Source organism: Mobula birostris, chromosome 5 (assembly GCF_030028105.1).
Source record: "Mobula birostris isolate sMobBir1 chromosome 5, sMobBir1.hap1, whole genome shotgun sequence".
NCBI classification, from domain to species: Eukaryota; Metazoa; Chordata; class Chondrichthyes; order Myliobatiformes; family Myliobatidae; genus Mobula; species Mobula birostris.
The window spans coordinates 85,473,710-85,492,037 of NC_092374.1; the positions used below are offsets into that span (position 1 = coordinate 85,473,710).

At 40.5% G+C, this 18,328-nt stretch overlaps 1 protein-coding gene across 1 annotated transcript in view; it reads right to left on the bottom strand.

Moving 5' to 3' along the window:
• The window catches only part of LOC140198367 (zinc finger CW-type PWWP domain protein 1-like), a 142,146-nt gene that overhangs the window by 111,903 nt on the left and 11,915 nt on the right, over positions 1-18,328 (bottom strand). Inside the window, exons 2-3 of the mRNA XM_072259464.1 lie at positions 11,524-11,647; positions 4,578-4,640 (exon numbers count right to left, since the gene is read on the bottom strand). Coding sequence (XP_072115565.1) covers positions 4,578-4,640; positions 11,524-11,539 — 79 coding nt within the window. The 5' untranslated portion in view covers positions 11,540-11,647. The remainder of the gene's footprint in view (positions 1-4,577; positions 4,641-11,523; positions 11,648-18,328) is intronic.

Here is an 18,328-nt window from a genome sequence, read left to right on the forward strand (position 1 = left end):
AAAAGAAAATTAAAGTAAATAAGTAGTGCAAAAAAAAAAGAGAAGTAGTAGTGAGGTAGGGCTCATGGGTTCAATGTCCATTCAGAATCTAATGGCAGAGGAGAAGAACCTGCTCCTGAATTGTTGAGTGTGTGCCTTCAGGCTCCTGTACCTCCTCCCTGACAGTAGCAATGAGAACAGGGCATGTCTTGGATGAAGGAGGGTCTTTAATGATGGGTGCCACCCTTTTGAGCATCGCCTTTTGAAGATATCCTGGATGCTGGGGAGGTTAGTGTCCATGATGGAGCTGAGTTTACAACTTTCTGCAGAGATTTACATTCTTGTGTAGTAGCTCCCCCCCCCCCCACACCAAATCAGATGGTGATGCCAACAGTTAAAATGTTCTCCATGGTACATCTGTAGAAATTTGTGGGTGCCTTTGGTAGCATAACAATTCTCTGCAAACACCTAAAGAAAAATAGCCGGTCATGCCTTCTTTGTAATTGTATCAATATGTTGGGCCACAGATAGATCCTCAGAGATGTTGACACTCACGAACCTGAAACTGCTCACCCTTTCCACATTTGTTCCCACGATGACAACAGGTGTGTGTTCCCTCGACTTCTCCTTCCTGAAGACCCCAATCTGTTCTTTGATCTTACTGACATTGAGTGCAAAGTTGTTGCTGCGACACCACTCAACTAGCTGATCTACCTCACTCCTGTATGCCTCCTTATCACCATCTGAAATTCTGCCAACAATTACTTATGCAGTCAGCAAACTTATAGTTGGCATCTAAGCTGTGCCTAACCACGCAATTGTGGGTGTAGAGAGAGTAGAGCAGTGGGCTAAAGCACGCATCCTTGAGGTACAGCAGTGTCGATTGTCAGCAAGGAGATGCTATTTCGGATCCACACAGACTGTGAGGAATCAAGGATCCAGTTCAATCTAGAAATTAATGTGAGGCCAAGATACTGGTGGCAACTTTTAAATACTCAATCTGTTTTGGCGCTCCGTTTTAATTGCAACTTTTGCGAAAGATCGAATTGCAAAGTTAAGAATGGAATGGCGATAAGATTTTGACTTTAGATTTAATGAGGTCCAAATATTCTGTCTTCAATTTAATCTCGGATACAGTTAAGGTAATTGTAACTATGGGCCCTAATCATTTGACAGCTAGAGGAACTATTCTAATGTTTGCAACAGCAAGGCCTTCAGCTGAGAATGGGTTACAAATCCATTGATTTTCTCTCTGTGGATCAGAAGCAGAGAGGAAATATTCAAATTCTTGGAGAGATGATTTTAGATTAGATCATACAATTTCACTTTGGAGAGTGAGATTGATATCTTTGTAGTCATCAATAGCCAATTGACGTAAAGATTAGGAAGATGTATAAACAATTGTGCCCAACACATTCCACATCTTCATAGTATCATTCATTTTATAGTTTCCTCCAATAGTTTTTATTTTATCTCTCTTGATTTTACCTCCATTTTAAGTGGAAACTTAGTCATGTTTCCAAGCCGACTTTTGTGCCTTAGTCAAACATCACATCTTTATGTGCTAGTTTGAAAAAGTTTCTGTCATTAGAATATATTAGAGTGACGGTTATTACCACCGAACAACACTAACACACTACACCTCCACAACCTCCCTTAGCAAGCAAATACACACTGCCTGATCTAGGGCTCATGGATTCAAAATATTAAGTAGTTGTAATTGAAATGGAAGCTTACTAATTCAAATAATTATGGGCTTTGGAGTTCTCTGTCTTTGAAAGATCTGAACAGATAGTTGTTAATTACATTAAAGACTGAGATTAATAAATTTATAGATCCTAAGGAAATAACCTGATAAGGTATCGATGGGAAACTGATGGTCAGGTTAAGGATTGAAGGCAGAACAGAACCAAGGACTGTTAGGCGAGAACCTACACACTGGATAGAAGCTTCCTTCACTGTGCTATCAGAATTTGGAACAGCCTTCCAGATGCTGTGGTTGGAAACATCTGCAACGATGGGGTCCAAGCTTTCAAGAGTCGAGTGCACAAACACCTATCATCTCTGGGAGGGAAGGCACATGCTTCTTCATAAGCTATCATGAAGGGGACCAAGATGGCAATGCTTGGTTGTTAGTAGGTAGGGTTAATACCTGACTTTCAAGAGCACTCGTGAGTTATGTTCCGGCTGGACTTAGTCATTAAACTGCTGGAGAACAGTGTGGAAAGAACAGGTGCTGTTTTCTCCCGGTAGGGATTAGTTTTTAGTTCCAAGTGCTCCTGGCACGTTTTGTCACTCTGCAACCTTATCCTTCAATCTCTTTGAATTATGGAGGACGGCATGTGTATAAATGTCTCTCTCCAGTAGAGTTCATCATGATCATCATGACTCCAGTATTTCTACCATTTTTTAATGTTTCTTAATTGTACATGGTTTTTTTGTGTTCTGTCGCTGAGCAGCAGTGAACCATCTGATTGGACTATCAGAGTCCTCTTTGGGAACTAGTTGACTTGGTCAGCATTTCTGATCTGGCTATTGTTCACGATGGCACATACATACATACATACATACATACATACATACATAAATAAATAAAGGCCCTCCCCCCACCCCCATTAGGTTTCACATAGATACAAAAATATAATCAATATAAATAGTTATTTCAACAGCATATAGGACATTTACATCCTGTGGTAAACAAAACACTCTGTTAATTAAATAAATAGTCCATACAGTTAATAAGAGGCTAAACAAGGGACTATAAATACAAAGGATTTAAAAACTGATTACACTGTATTTAACCAATTTCTAAAAGAGTACAAGAAATCTGTTTACTCTGTTTCAATAACGATCATGTTTTATCAGCATAATGTTTTCATACAATCTTCCATATCTTCATAAAATAACAACTTCTCTTTATTTATAATACCTTGGAGTTTGAGATGTGGTAATCTAGACAAGCAGAACTGCAGATTACATGTAAGGAATAAGATTTTATTCAAAAGCTTATGTTACACAGTTATATAAATACTTTGGAATACTGCACATTTATTTGGGATCTAAGCAATGCATTCTTAGAGACAGCTCATACTGAGGTTTTGCTTTCCTAAGTTTTGGGGTTATTTTATTTTCCTGTGGATTACTTTCTGAACAATCTGCAGAGTAGACTATCTTATATCACCAGAGCAAAATGCACACTGATTGTATTCAGCATTGTTGAATTAAAGGGGATTAAATGTGAGATGATGAGTACATTCAACAAAGAATATTTAGGCACAAAGTGACTGCAGATGCTGGAATCTGGAGCAGCATATGCGATATTGGGGGTACTCAAGCAGCACCTGTGGATAGATTCACACACTTCATATGGACTGAAAAATACAGTATGTTCATATACATTGAGCACTGGTAAGCAAAGATATGTTTTACATTTTCTAATAACTCTTGATGGGATAACATGCCAGAGATACATATGTATGGAATTTAATGCTAAGTGTTATTCGGCCATTTCAGCACAATGACATCATGGTCTATCAAACAGCGGCTTCATCTCTTGGCCAGAGTTCCTCGATAGTGATCTAAAATGAGGTCTTTTCCATTTACAATGCCACAATCCAGCACTCTAGTTGAGGTTAACAAATACAGATCGGTAACAACATGGACCTTCTGGCCTCCTTTACCTACTAAGCCATTTGAGCAGAAAGTACACATCAGGGTAGCATTGCTTTGCTCATTGTCTGAACATTCATCTAAGGAAATGAGCAGTAAACAGTAAAAACTGCTTTGTTGTTAACACAGATAGAGTGAACATACAGATTACTTCATTACTACAATGCTTTGAGATCAAGAGTCCATCTTATCATAATAGTCTTATAACAGCACGATGGAAGCTGTCCTTGAGACTGATGGTTTGTCTTTCAGATGTTTGGATCTTTTACCCAGTGGGAAAAAGGAGAAGAGAGAGTGTCCAGGATTGGTGGGAGTCTTTGATTATGTTGGCTGCTTTCCAGAAGTGGCAAGGAGCAAAGACAGAGTCCATGGAGGGGAGGCTGGTTTCTGTATTATCCCGAGTTAGAGCTGTGTCCACAAGTTTCTTGTGGCAGCTATTCCCCAAATGAAATGCATCCAACCTTTGCTTTGTTGTTAGCAACTACTTCTACCATGGACAATGAAACCATACTCTGATCCACTGGATCCTGCATCTCTCCACCGCCAAATGTGCCATACCAAGCCCAGAAATTCAAAACTCTGCCGTACAAGCTGCATAGTAACCCTGAGGAAAACATTTCATCACAAAGAGTTGGAGGAGCAGAAAGTAAATTTAGAAATAAGGCTACATATATGATGTGAAAACAATGCCCTCAGAATTCCGCAGCACACAAAATATTCAAAATTCCTTAGTCCATTATTTTAAAGGATCAATACACTGGTATTTAACGTCAGTAAAAATAATTTACTATAAAAGCAGCAATCTATCTTCAGTGTAGTTCTGACTGATGTCACATGATAGAGATCTATGCAGCAAAATTGGTCAGAATTTGGAAATATTAAGTGTTTTGCTCCTCCATGGACATAGTAGGTATCTGAGTATAACTTACCGTTACTGGCTGCAGTCATCTTGATTTCATCAGGATTGTCAGTACAGCACAGTTTCCTTAGCTCTAGATAAAGCAAGCATTAATAAATACAAACAAATTAAAATCTTCTATTTTGGGAGATGTATTATTTTACAGCGAGGTGAGGACAGAAATCCCCTATGGTAAGATCAGTTTTCATAAGATAAACCACATTACTAGTTATACAACACAAATACTAAACATATCAAAACAGCCTTTTACTATTCTGCATATCTTACATCCTAAATATATACTAATGTTATTCTATACAGTATCATAGATGACAGCAATCAGAAATGTCCAGACTTCCCTGTTGCTGTCTTTTATGATTTTGTTAGAGACTCACATCAGAGAATATCTTTATGAGTAATAGTTAATGGATCCCGGACTTACTGTCAGTTCGCCGGCAGATGGTAAGAGCGGGCTCCCTCTCCTCTGCCCCTCTAACCCTCAACACAGGTGCCCCTCAGGGCTGTGTCCTAAACCCACTCCTTTACTCACTGTATACCATGACTATGTCGCCACCCACAGCTCCAATTTGCTAATTGAATTTGCTGATGACACTACACTGATTGGCCTAATCTCAGATAATAATGAGGCAGCCTACAGAGAAGAAGTCATCACCCTGACACGGTGGTGTCAAGAAAACAACCTCTCCCTCAATGTCATAAAAACAAAGCAGCTGGTTGTGGACTACAAGAGGAATGGAGACAGGCTAACCTCTACTGACATCAATGAATCTGGGGTTGAGAGGGTGAACAGCTTTAAGTTCTTCGGCATACACATCACTGAGGATCTCACGTGGTCTGTACATACTGGCTGTGAGATAAAAAAAAAGGCACAACAGCTCCTCCTTCACCTCAGTTGAAGAAGTCTGGTATGGGACCCAAATCTTAAGAACTTTCTACAGGGGCACAATTGAGAGCATCTTGACTGGCTGCATCACTGCCTAGTATGGGAATACTTCCCTCAATCGCAGAACCCTGCAGAGAGTGGTGTGGACAGCCCAGCGCATCTGTAGATGTGAACTTCCCACTATCCAGGACATTTACAGAGACAGGTGTGTGAAAGGGGCCCGAAGGATCATTGGAAACCTGAGTCACCCCAACCACAAACTGTTCCAGCTTCTACCATCCAGGAAACAGTACCGCAGCATAAAATCCAGGACCAACAGGCTCCCGGACAGCTTCTTCCACCAGGCCATCAGACTGATTAATTCATGCTGTTACAATTGTATTTCTATGTTATACTGACTGTCGAGTTGTACATACTATTTATTATAAATTACTATAAATTGCATATTGTACATTTAGACAGAGACGTAACATAAAGATTTTTACTGCTCATGTATATGAAGGATGTAAGAAATAAAGTCAATTCAATTTAATAAAGTTATTACAAGCAACACGCACAAAATGGGGGAGGAACTCAGCAGGCTAGGCAGCATTTATGGAAAATGTTTCCAATGCTTAAAATATACTATAGCTTCTTGATACACTTCTCATCAAAGCGGCACCTTGCAAATGCAGAGGGACATTGAAGACATAGCAAAAAGGTGAATGGGAAGTATACATGTACACACACACACACACACACACACACACACACACACACACACACACAGTGAGCTTCTCCTGAAGACCCCTTTCAGGACTAGGAACTGCACAGCCACTAATTTAGTGCACTATTCTGGGTACAAAGTACCACTGCATTTACTTCCTTTTTTTGGACCATTTTCATTATTTTCCTTTGGAGGGGTTCCAAATAGTTGTATTAACATACCAAAATAAGGATGAAATCCAACTTCTGGACACACTTTACCACAGTCGCCACTTGAACAGTTCCTGTGAAGTCTACTCAAACCTAACCTATCAACAAACTAACTCGACAAGTAGGCTGTCAATTTCTATCTACCTGACCTGATACGAGCTACTTATATATCTTTGGGTTCAGATCAGGGATATAATCTGATAAAACATACAGTTTCCAAACAAGTAAAGCTGTACCATGCTGACCCAGTTTATATGCAGAACAGCAAAATTTCACTGCATACAAGTCAGAATTAATAAATCTGATTCCAATACACATTATTTTATCAATTTTTTTTGCAATTGCCTTTGAGTTGGTTTGAGAATAATAGAGTCAAGCATGATAAGTGTTATAAGGTTCCTTAAGGTTGTTACAACCTGGAGGTGATAGTGGGGATAAGCTCCCACTATGGCGTGCAGCTCAAGTAGTCTCTGACAACCAAGTTTAGCTCCCGGCCTACATGTGTGGCTTAGCTACTATGTCTAGTGGAACCGTTTCTACTGACAGGAGAAGAGGTAAAAGTGGGTTACTGGCACCTTAAAACCAGTCGCTTTGGGCAAATGGGGCTGATCAGCCGTGGGTGGCAGCTCATCTAGGAGGAAATCTTTGATCTCAAACCTCTGTTGCCATGCGGTGATACCCAATCATAGGGGAAGGCTTCAGGAGTAAACCCTGAGGGAAATATCCAGAGCTGGAGTCTCTAAGGCAGTCCTACATTGAGTTCAATGCCAACTAGCAACTTCTGCAATGCTGCTGGTGCCCAATTGCATAGATCTCTGCCGTTCCTTTGGGTTCATCAGATGCGTGGAGAGGAGGACTTGTTACATAGGCAACAGCTTCCTCCACATTGTACTGCTCAGGCTTGCATATCTAGACTGCTAGGACACAACATCCATGATGGACCCTGACCAACGGGTGCCTCACTGCCGCTATGTCACAGTTTGGATTGGGTATGCGCAGGCTGGGTTCGGGTTAGGTTTTGATTTTATACCCAAGGAAATGTTTACTAGTTTCCAACATTATTTTAATTGATGAAACAAAAAATGCAACAATTGATCTTCACCAATCCAAACATATGCCTAAGACTCCACAAAAAGTTACTAAATCAGTACCAGCTATGTTCCAATCCTTAAAGGCTGATAAAGTCTATGTCTCATATACCCTATCATACTCCCATATATGTTCAAGTATGCTACTTGTTTAAACTTGTAGTAACTTGGTTTAAATGTCTAGGAAATCCAAATGTATTTACTGATTTGTGAGTCCTCTACACAATTAGCTTTCTTTAGAGGTAACTTTTTAAAAGAGAACATCCTAATCAATTCAAGAAGACTCTCAAACACTGGCAGTGATAGAAACAATAAGGCTCTAAAGGGAAACAAAGGAAAAACTCTGAAAACAAGTATTTTTGGCCTGCAGGAGAAAATGAAATCTATCACTTCATTATCTCGACGTCTTCACAACAGTTCTGAAGAGTCCATAAGCGGAGCTGATTAGTCTTGCACTGCACGCATTTATAAATAGGCAAAAAAATCCACCATGATCCTTACTGATCTAGATATTCAGAACAGAGGTAACATCGTGTCTGCTTTGTTACAGATTGCTCAACATCTGTTCCTGCTCCGGCTGTACTTCTTTTTCTATACCTGATGCAGTCTAGAGCCGTCAGCAGAAAAGTGATCAGTGTTCAACAGAACTAGATTTGCGGTCAGCTGGTACTAGGTCTCATTAGCCTTTACTTTCTCCAAACTCCCCCATGAATGAGGAACACATCAGCTTTGTTCACAAAAAGAGATCTTCCCTATATATACATCTGGTCATTGTAGCCTGCATAACTTCCTCCTTGATTGGACCCTTTCTTAAAGAAAACAATCAATTTCTAATCATTTTAATAAATAGTTAAAAAGACCTCAAGTGATGAAGTGATGATATGGATCAGCCCATTGTTCAAAAGGAACCCACATGTGTCAGGTACAAGGGATGGAGGCTGAAGTTATATACAGTTGGCCCTCCTTATCTGCGAGGGATTGGTTCCGGGACCCCTCGTGGATACCAAAAAACGCGGATGCTCAAGTCCCTTATTCCAGTGGTCCCCAACCACCGGGCCGCAAAGCATGCGCTACCGGGCCATGAGGAAATGATATGACTTGGCGATATGAAGCGATATGGGTCAGCTGCACCTTTCCTCATTCCCTGTCACGCCCACTGTTGAGCTTGAGCCCACGCGAAGTCATTACGCACGTGAGGTCATTACCCACACGAGGTCATCAGTCGATATGAGTAAAAAACGTCGCTTGAGAGTTTCTTTGGAAGAGGTGGAAAAGGACATAAAAGGCCTAACGATGATGATAACGCAGAGGCAGCTGAGGCAGAGACTGCAAAAAAAAAGAAAGCTTCCTTCAACAGAAAATACAACGAGTCGTACATAAAATATGGCTTTATTGCGACCAGTGACTCGCACGCTCCAAGCCCCCTGTGTGTGATATGTGGAGACAAGCTGTCCAATCGCTACAGAGATTTCTTTCAGGAAAAAAGTCACCACTGGCAGCACACTTCAGTGACGAGGAGTGGATAGCAAAACTCGCTTATCCGTGTGACATTTTCAACCTGCTCAATGAACTCAATTTGTCACTTCAGGGGAGAATGACAACTGTCTTCAAGTTGGCAGATAAAGTGTCTGCTTTCAAAGCCAAACCAAAAATGTAGGGACGGCGAGTGGACAGGGGCATATTTGACATGTTCCCAACATTAGCTGGGATTTTGGGAGAGACTGAGGCTGCACCGTCTTTCTCACAGCTGGTGTGCGCTCACCTGACTTCGCTGTCGACAGAATTCGAGCGTTACTTCCCAACCGCAAATGATCCAAGCCATGCAAAGGAATGGGTCCGTGACCCATTTGTGAATGTCCCCGGTGAATCAACCATGTCAGCGCGGGAAGAAGATCAACTACTCGGGCTTGCAAATGACGGTGGGCTGAAAAGTATGTTTGACATAACATCTCTGCTGGCATTCTGGATCAAAGTCAAGGCTGAATATCCTGAGATAGCCACAAAAGCACTAAAAACGTTGCTTCCATTTCCAACATCCTATCTTCGCGAAGCAGGATTTTCCGCAATGAATGCAACGAAAACGAAATTGCGGAATAGACTGGACATAAGGAACCCCCTTCGAGTACCGCTGTCTCCCATCACCCCTCGATGGGACCATCTTGTTGCAGGGAAACAAGCCCAGGGCTCCCACTGATTCACCGATATTGGTGTGTTGCAATGATTTTATATGTTCATACGAGGAAAATATGCGCTGTGTGTTTAATATCCAAACATTACTTAAAATGTTATGATGCTATTGAGTTATAAGTGACTTACAATTGACTTATCACTATATTCATGGGAGGAAAATATGTGCTGTATGTTTAATATTAAATTCCTTAGATGAACCCTTTTAGAAATGAAAATGAGTGTATTATTAGCCACTTATAAATGACTTACAGTTTACAGTTTCACCTATATTCCGGTCGTGATTAACACCCCACCCACCCCCACCCCTCCGTCGGCCGGTCCGCAAGAATACTGACAATATTAAACCGGTCCGCGGTGCAAAAAAGCATTCAACCTGTCTCAATGCTGTGGACCTTAGGGCCCAGTGGAACCCCGGACCTTATTTAATCTGTCTCAATGTGATGGACATTAGGACCTGGCAGCAGAGCTCTGAACCTGCTGTGTTTCTGTTCACGAAAATAACCACGATCATGATTGAAAATAAAGTGGAAATAATAAAGCGATCGGAAAGAGGTGAAACGCCATCGGTCATTGGAAAAGCGTTAGGCTACAGTCGGTCAACGATCGGAACAATTTTAAAGGATAAAGTGAGAAAGGCCCTGCCCCGATGAAAGCTACAATTGTTACTAAGCAACGCAGTGGTTTAATTATTGGGTTTTGGGGTTTTGAGTTTTTTGATCCTCCACATCAAATATGGATGGAGCGTACGCTCAGGAGCGGTCTGTCACTGAACCACCCAACGCTGAAACATACGTTTCTTTAAGTGTTTCATATGCATAGAAAGGTAAAATATATACCATATACTAAGACAAACGTTTGACTAACTGACGCTAAGTAATACCGGATGTACCTGTTCCGACCTACTTAGTAAGAGAACTTCCGGTTTTTTTTATATATCCCAATCCACGATAACCTACGCACATCCTCCCGTATACTTTAAATCATCTCTAGATTACTTATAATACCTAATACAATGTAAATGCTATGTAAAATAGTTGTTATACTGCATTGTTTATGGAATAATGAGAAGAAAAAAAGTCTGTACATGCTCGAACAACAAGTGCTGGAAGAGCACTTCTGGGTTTTCTCAATTCGCGGTTGGTTGAATTCGCGCATGCGGAACTCACAGATAAGGAGGGCCGACTGTATACACAGTATTTTATTTATATATATAATTGAATCAATAGCACTGACGAGCATTGTGTTCTAATAACAATGAAGGGAGTTTGTTAGTCCAGGGATTGCAGATGTCTGTTTTACCTTTTACTGCTATGCTGTTGATACTTTTAACAAAAGTTAGTACAAAAGTAAATTTGTCATATACACCGTGAAAGTACTTGATCCTTTTTCAAAAGTTAAAACTGTTCATACTGTTAATAAATCTATTGATACTGTGGTTTTATTTGAATTCTTTTGTCATTATGTATCCCTTTAGAAATTGGTAGTATTAAATCTTTTTGATTATGGGCAGACACTACAAGTGTCTAATTTTAATAGTGAACTCACTCTTCCGTCACTTGCTGATTCCACCCCACTTCTGTATTCAAGATGGCTCTGTTGGTAGCTGAGGTCAAGATCTCACTGGTCTCCAGCCTTGCCGACTGCCGTTGTCATGAAGATGTAACTCAGTGAAGCACAAGTATTCCCTCTCTCTACAAATATCATCGCTCATATTCTCCGACAACAGCATTCCTTAAATAAGGAACTTAGTGGTGTGAGAAAATGAATCTAAATATTCTACAGCGGCACCACCTCAGTCTTGCTCTTTGTTAGACCATGAGCTTAATTCAACATGCACAAAATGTTAATATTCAGTATCTTAAATTCTGGGCAAAACTCACCTTCAAAATCTTTCATGGTCCTTCCTCTGCAAACTCTTTGAGAAAATTAATTTGGTTCCCGTGAAGCTCACAATGTACAGTATGGTAAAGTACTGTAAACTCAATCTTCCCTCATGCACTGTCCCTGAGGATAAAGAAAAATAAAACTCAAAAATAATGTCCTTTACACAATTTAAAACTAATTTGATATTTAAGTTTTCATATTACCAAAATGATCATACAGAGTTTTTTGTATCTATATTCTGCCTGTTTTCTCTTTTCAATTTTGCTATATACAGTAGCCTTTCATTTTCTTGTTCAGTGATTTCTTAGGAACAACTTGCATTTACATGCCTTCAATGTTGTAAAAGCTATCTTCTTGAATTTCTTATCTGGCTGATAATGCTATTTATGCTAATATAAATGCATCAGTGTGTTAAATTTGAATGAAAATTTTGAAGCATTTACATTTACAAAACAACATTTAGTTCCACTGAAGATGAATACCTGGCATAAATGTCTAAGATTTTAATTGCATCTATCTTAAGTAAATTTAAGGTGGCTATAATTGTCACAGTAGCATGACGGTTTCTTAGGCAGTGCCGCCTGAGGGCTCGAAGATCATGCGCATTCAACAGTGGTTTCCGACCTTGCCCTTTACGCACTGAGATGTCTCTGAATTCTCTGAATCTTTTCACAATATTATGTACTGTAGATGTTGAAAGACCTAAATTCTCTACAATCTTGCATTGAGAAATGTTCGTTTTGAACTGATTAACAACTCTCTCACGAATTTTGGCACAAAGGGGTGAGCCACAAGCCATCCTTGCCTGCAAAGACTGAGCCTTTGATGGACGCTACTTTTATACTCAGTCATGATACCTCACCTGCTACCAATTAGCCTGCTTAATGTGGAGTCTTCCAAACCGGTGTTACTTGAATACTCTGTGCACTTTCCAATCTTATTTTAACTCTGTCCCAACTTTTGTTGAGTGTGTTGCAGCCATCAAATTCTAAATTTGTGTATACTTACAAAATACAATTAAGTTGGTCAGTAAAACTATTGAAAATCTTTTCTTTGTACTTTTGTCAGTTAAATAAAGGTTCACGTGAATTAACATATCACAGATTTTTGTTTTTATTGCATTTTGGAAAATATCCCAACTTTTCTGGAAATGGGGTTTGTACTTGCCCTCTCACCTGCTTTATCCACAGCAGCTACTTGAGCAGGGTGATAAACTCCAGTAACTCATTATCAAATAATTAATAATTTTAAATTCCAATAGTTTGGCATCTGGTTCCAATGGTTTAACAGAGCCCTATTTCTGCATTCTCTTTAAACTCACTGGAGCTTAATTTCCCAAGCTATATTTAGACTCACTAGGACCCCATTCTCTACAATTCCCTATAAACTCACCAAGGCTCTGTTTCCCACATTCCCTTTAATCTCAGCTGATTCATTGCAACATTTATTACACTAGAGTATAACATCTGAGAAAGTAAGTTAAAAATATGTTAAACACAAGCCAAGGTGCAACTTGAGATGACTCTCTCGAAATCAAGAGTACAACGGGCAAAACCAGCACTCAAGTTTGCAGACATGGTGGACCAGGTGCAATTGGAAGAGGGGGCCTTGACACAGTCTCAAATAGACCTATTTGGCAAAAGGCAATAACACAAAAGCTATGGTGGTGGAGGAAGTACAGTGACAGAAGGAGCAGTTGAGGTATGCAAGAGCAGTGTCTCAGGCAACTCAGGGACAGTGGATAAGGTGGGAAAACATGAAGAAAAGAAATTTCAGCTGGAAGGACTTATGCGAAAAGGAAGGAAGAAGGAAGGGTTAGCTTCCTTATAAGACCTGTTTATGATGTTCTCCCAACTCCCAAAAATCTGAACCAGTGGCTCAGTGAAGACCCAGCTTGTCCTCTCTGTGGAAGAACAGCAAACTTCAAACACATCCTCTCATCTTGCAAAGTAAGCCTCACTCAAGGAAGATACACATGGAGGCACAACCAGGTTCTTCAGATGTCTGGCATCCATTGTGGAGAAGCAAAGATTGAATAACAACTCTAAGCCCCATGACTGGAATAACCCGAAATCCCCTTTGTCCGGCAAGGACACATAGTGCCATCGTCAGTGACAGGGTTGGTGTCAGGCATACTGGAGCCTGCCCATGACTGGAAAATCACTGTCAACCTTCACAAATGGCTAATATTTCTCCCAGAGATAACCACTACCACCCTCAAACCAGATTTGGTCTTGTGGTCCAGCAGTCTGAATCTCAGAGCTCACAGTGCCCTGGGAAGATGCAGTCTGTGGTATATGAGCAGAAACATGTAAGATATGCTGAGCTGGCCACAGATGCTAAGCAACATGGATGGAAGGTGCAGATTATCTCAGTAGAGGTTGGCTGCAGAGGATTTGTCGCTACTTCCATGATCAGATTGCTGAAGGGATTTGGGAGTCCAAAGCGAGGGCCAGTGAACTCTTGGAGATAGTCGAGCGAAGCAGCCACTGGTTATGGATGAAGAGGAGTGACGGCATCTGAGCCCTAAAATGACCCGTGGGTGGCCAGATGTCAAGGGTGTGTACCTGAGATGTCAGATTGCACTGTTGGGCCCTCTGGAGATGTAGTGGGCTTAAACTGATGAACCATCGGGGGGGGGGGGGTGCCCACCTGATGGCTCCTGGGAAGCATCTGCCACACACCAAGCCCCACCTCAAGATCTCTATGCTATGACCTGAGTCAGGATCTGCTTATCGAAGGGATTGAAACATCTAGTTCTATGAGCTCGAACAGCAACTACTTGGGCAGGGTGATAAACTCCAGTAACTCTTTATCAAATAATTTAAAATTCCAATGGTTTGGCATCTGGTTTAACAGAGCCCCATTTCTACATTCTCTTTAAACTTATTGGAGCTTAATTTCCCAAGTTACCTTTAGACTCACTAGGACCCCATTCTCTACTATTCCCTATAAACTTACCAAGGCTCTGTTTCCCACATTCCTTTAATCTCACCTGATTAACTGGAACATTTATTACACTACAGTATAACATCTGAGGAAGTAAATTAAAAATATGTTAAACATAAGAGATTCTGCAGATGCTGGAAATCCAAAGCAACACACACAAAATGCTGGAGGAACTCAGCAGGTCAGGTAAAGTCTATGGAAATGAATAAACAGTTGACATTTTAAGACAAGACACTTCATCAGGATTGGAACAGAAGGGGGAGGGGCAGAATAAAAAGATGAGGGAAGGAGAAGGAGGACTAGCTAGAAGGTAATAGGTCAAGCAAGGTAGGTGGAAGAGGGGGAGATGAAGTAAGAAATTGTGATAGGTGGGAAAGGTAAAGGGATAGAGACGAAGGAATCTGACAGGAGAGGACACTAGACCATGGAAGAAAGGGAAGGAGGAGAGGCACCAGGGAGAGGCAGTAGGCAGGAGAGAGGAGTTAAGAGGCCAAAGTGGGGAACTGAAGAAGAGGGAAGGGGAGGGGAAAAATACCAGATCTTGAAGAAATCTATGTTCACACTATCAGATTGGAGGCTACCCAGATGGAATATAAGGTATTGCTTCTCCACCCTGAGGGTGGCTTCGTTTTGGCACAAAAGGAGGCCATGGACCAACATGACAGAATGGGAATGGGGATAGGAATTAAAATGTTTGACCGCTGGGAAATTTCACTTTTAGCAGATGGAACTGAGGTGCTCAATAAAGCAGTCTCCCAATCTACATCTACACTAACATAGAGGAGGCTGCATCAGGAGTGCCAAATATAGTAGATGACCCCAACAAATTCACAGGAAAATGTTACTTCACCTGGAAGAACAGGTTGGAACCCTGAATGGAAGTGAGGGAGGAGGTGAATGGGCAAGTGTAGCACTTCTGCCACTTACAGAGATATTGGCAGGAGGGAGATTAGTGGGAAAAAACAAAAGGACAAGAGAATCACAGAGGGAGCAAACCCTTCGGAAAGTGGATATTGTGGGGGCAGGTAAAGATGTGTTTGATGGTAGGGTCCCATTGAAGATAGCAGAAGTTGCAGAGAATTATATTTTGGATGTGAAAGCTCATGGGGTGGTAGCTGAGGAGATGCAAGTGAAAGTAGTATTAATGGTGAAGGAAGAGAAAACCCCATTCTTTAAAGAAGAGGGACTTCTCTAATGTCCTGGAACGGTAATCCTCATCCTAGGAACAAATGCAGCAGAGAATAAAAGGATCGTGCAGCAGGAACTGAGAAAAGGGTATGATACCTTTACAGGAGGCAAGTTAGCTATGAGAATTGGTAGGTTTATAAAAGATGTGGGTCCACAATTTGTCTCCAGAGTTGGGGACAGAGATCAAGAAAGGAGAGAGAGCTGTCAGACACAGACCAAGGGCAGGGTGGAGGTTGGAGGCAAAGTTGGTGAAATAGAAGATCTCAGCATAGATGCAAAAAGCAGCACCAATGCAGTCATCAATGTAGCGGAGAAAGAGTTGGGGAGTTTTACCAGGAAAAGGCTTAGTAATGGGACGGTTCCACATGGCCAACAAAAAGGCAGGTGTAGCTGACGTGGTTGCTGGTGCCCATGGTTACTTTTTGAGTTTGGAGGAAGTGGGAGGAGCTGAAGGAGAAATGGTTGAGGGTGAGGACCAGTTTCGCCAGACAGAAGAGGGTGGTGGTGGAGGAGAACTGGTTGGGTTCATTAAATATGTTTAATTAAAAATGTTGAGTAATTAAAAGGAGTAACATTCAATGATTCATATAATGACTATTCCAGTACCACCAGAGGGTCTCAAGGGTGCTCGATTATCAGTTTTACTGCATATATTACAATTGTAATATTTATAGACTAAATAATTCATTGAGACACTTATTACACTAAGTTTCCTTCTTTAATTGCCCTAATGTTTAAAATTATTTGAATTGTCTATACTTACTTGAAATACTATTTGTTACTTGTTAATAATAGTGCCATAATCAAAGAGAGATAACAAAGAAAGACAAAAAAAATGAATGGCAATCTATAAAAATTGGTGCCGATTTCTGGGATCAGTTGCATAGACAGCAGAAAATTTTTCTTGTTCTGTACTTCATATAGCTACTCATGAAATCTACAGAGCATTGAAATACTGAGATAGAGTGGATGTTTCCAATAGTAGGAGAGTCTAAGACCAGAGGGCACAGCCTCAGAAGAGAAGGACAACCCTTTAAATCAAAGGAGGAGGAATTTCCTGAGCCAGAGGGTGGTGAATTTGTGGACTTCATTGCCATAGATGGCTGTGAAAGCCAAGTGACTGGATATATTTAAAGCGGAGGTTGATGGGTTCCTGATTAGTCAGGACATCAAAGGTTATGGGGAGATAGGTGAATGGCCTAATTCTGCTCCTATGCCTTTGGTTCTTATGGATATTAATAATTATACTATCCGAGCGATTTATTCTACTATTCTTAATGATGCCATAATTGAGCATTATCACACAATGCATGACAACCTAATGGTTTATTCATCACAACAACTGCCCTATGGATACTCAATATTACCAGCCAAATCTACACAGGTGTATAATGATGCACATCTGAACTACAGTGGATTCTGGTTAGTTGGGCCATCGGTTAATTGGGACAGCCGCATATTTGGGACAACTCTTAATCAAGTGTTGCCTAATCAAAAGCTAATCAAAAAAATAGCCAGATCTCCCCTTCATTTATTTGGGACACTCTGCCGCTCAATTGGGGCAGGAGACTGATGTCAAACAGTTTTTAAATAACATTAGTTGCTTGTACTTGTGTTCAAAAAAAAGTGATTTTTGAGACTGGTAATCAGAAATAAGGAGTAAGACAACTCAGTGTTTTGCTCACTGTGGTTTCAAGCATTTAGGCTTGGAGATGCCAGAAATGGCTGGGACAAAAATGAAACGATTTCATTACTTCAACAAGTTAGGTACTACGAAGAATTTGAAAGTATCGACAATCATTCTGAATTTTACAATGAAATGAAGATTTTGAGAATGCAATTGGCAATAGCATTGCATGAAGGTAGTTCATTATCTGCATTAGGTGTCTGTGCTGATTTTGTTCACTTACAGCCAATCAAAACAGCGTGCACTTGATTAATTCTTCCATCATAAACTATTAGGAACTACTATACAGTTTTATAGTACTGCAGTCGCATTAATAATGTTCTAATTTGTTCTGCATTTAATTTAAATACCTAATTTGTTACTCAGTTAAACAGTACTTTGTCTTTTTTATACATTCTTTAATTACTTCCATGAAATCTTTCCACTAATTGGGGCAGCTGCTTAATTGGGCCAAAATGTACTGTTCCAATGTGTCCTAATTAATCGGAATCCACTGTATTTTTCAGCCAAGCATCATGATACAGTTATGTTTCACTACATCTGCTAATATGCTGAAAATGTGATATTTTTCATAAGGTATAAATTTTATGGAACTAAAGGTGCTTCACAGAGCCACAGTCATATACAGAAACAGGGTTTTCAACACATATTTATGCCAAGCTTTTTGCCAACTACATTAACCCTATTTGCCTGCATTAGAACCATATCCTTGTATGCCTTTTGCCAATTTAAATGACTGTCTAAATGCCTGTTATATGTAGTAACTGTATCTGATTCCATCACCTCTGCTGGCAGCATGTTCAAGATATCAATAACTTTTTGTGGAAAAAAAACATCCCTCACATCCCCTTTAAACTCCATCCTCTTAATTTGATCCTAGGCCCTAGATCTCTCTCCCCTATCTATCCCTTTCAATATCTTATATACTTCTATCAAGTTACCCCCTCTGCCTCCATAGCTCTGGGAAAAACAAGCCT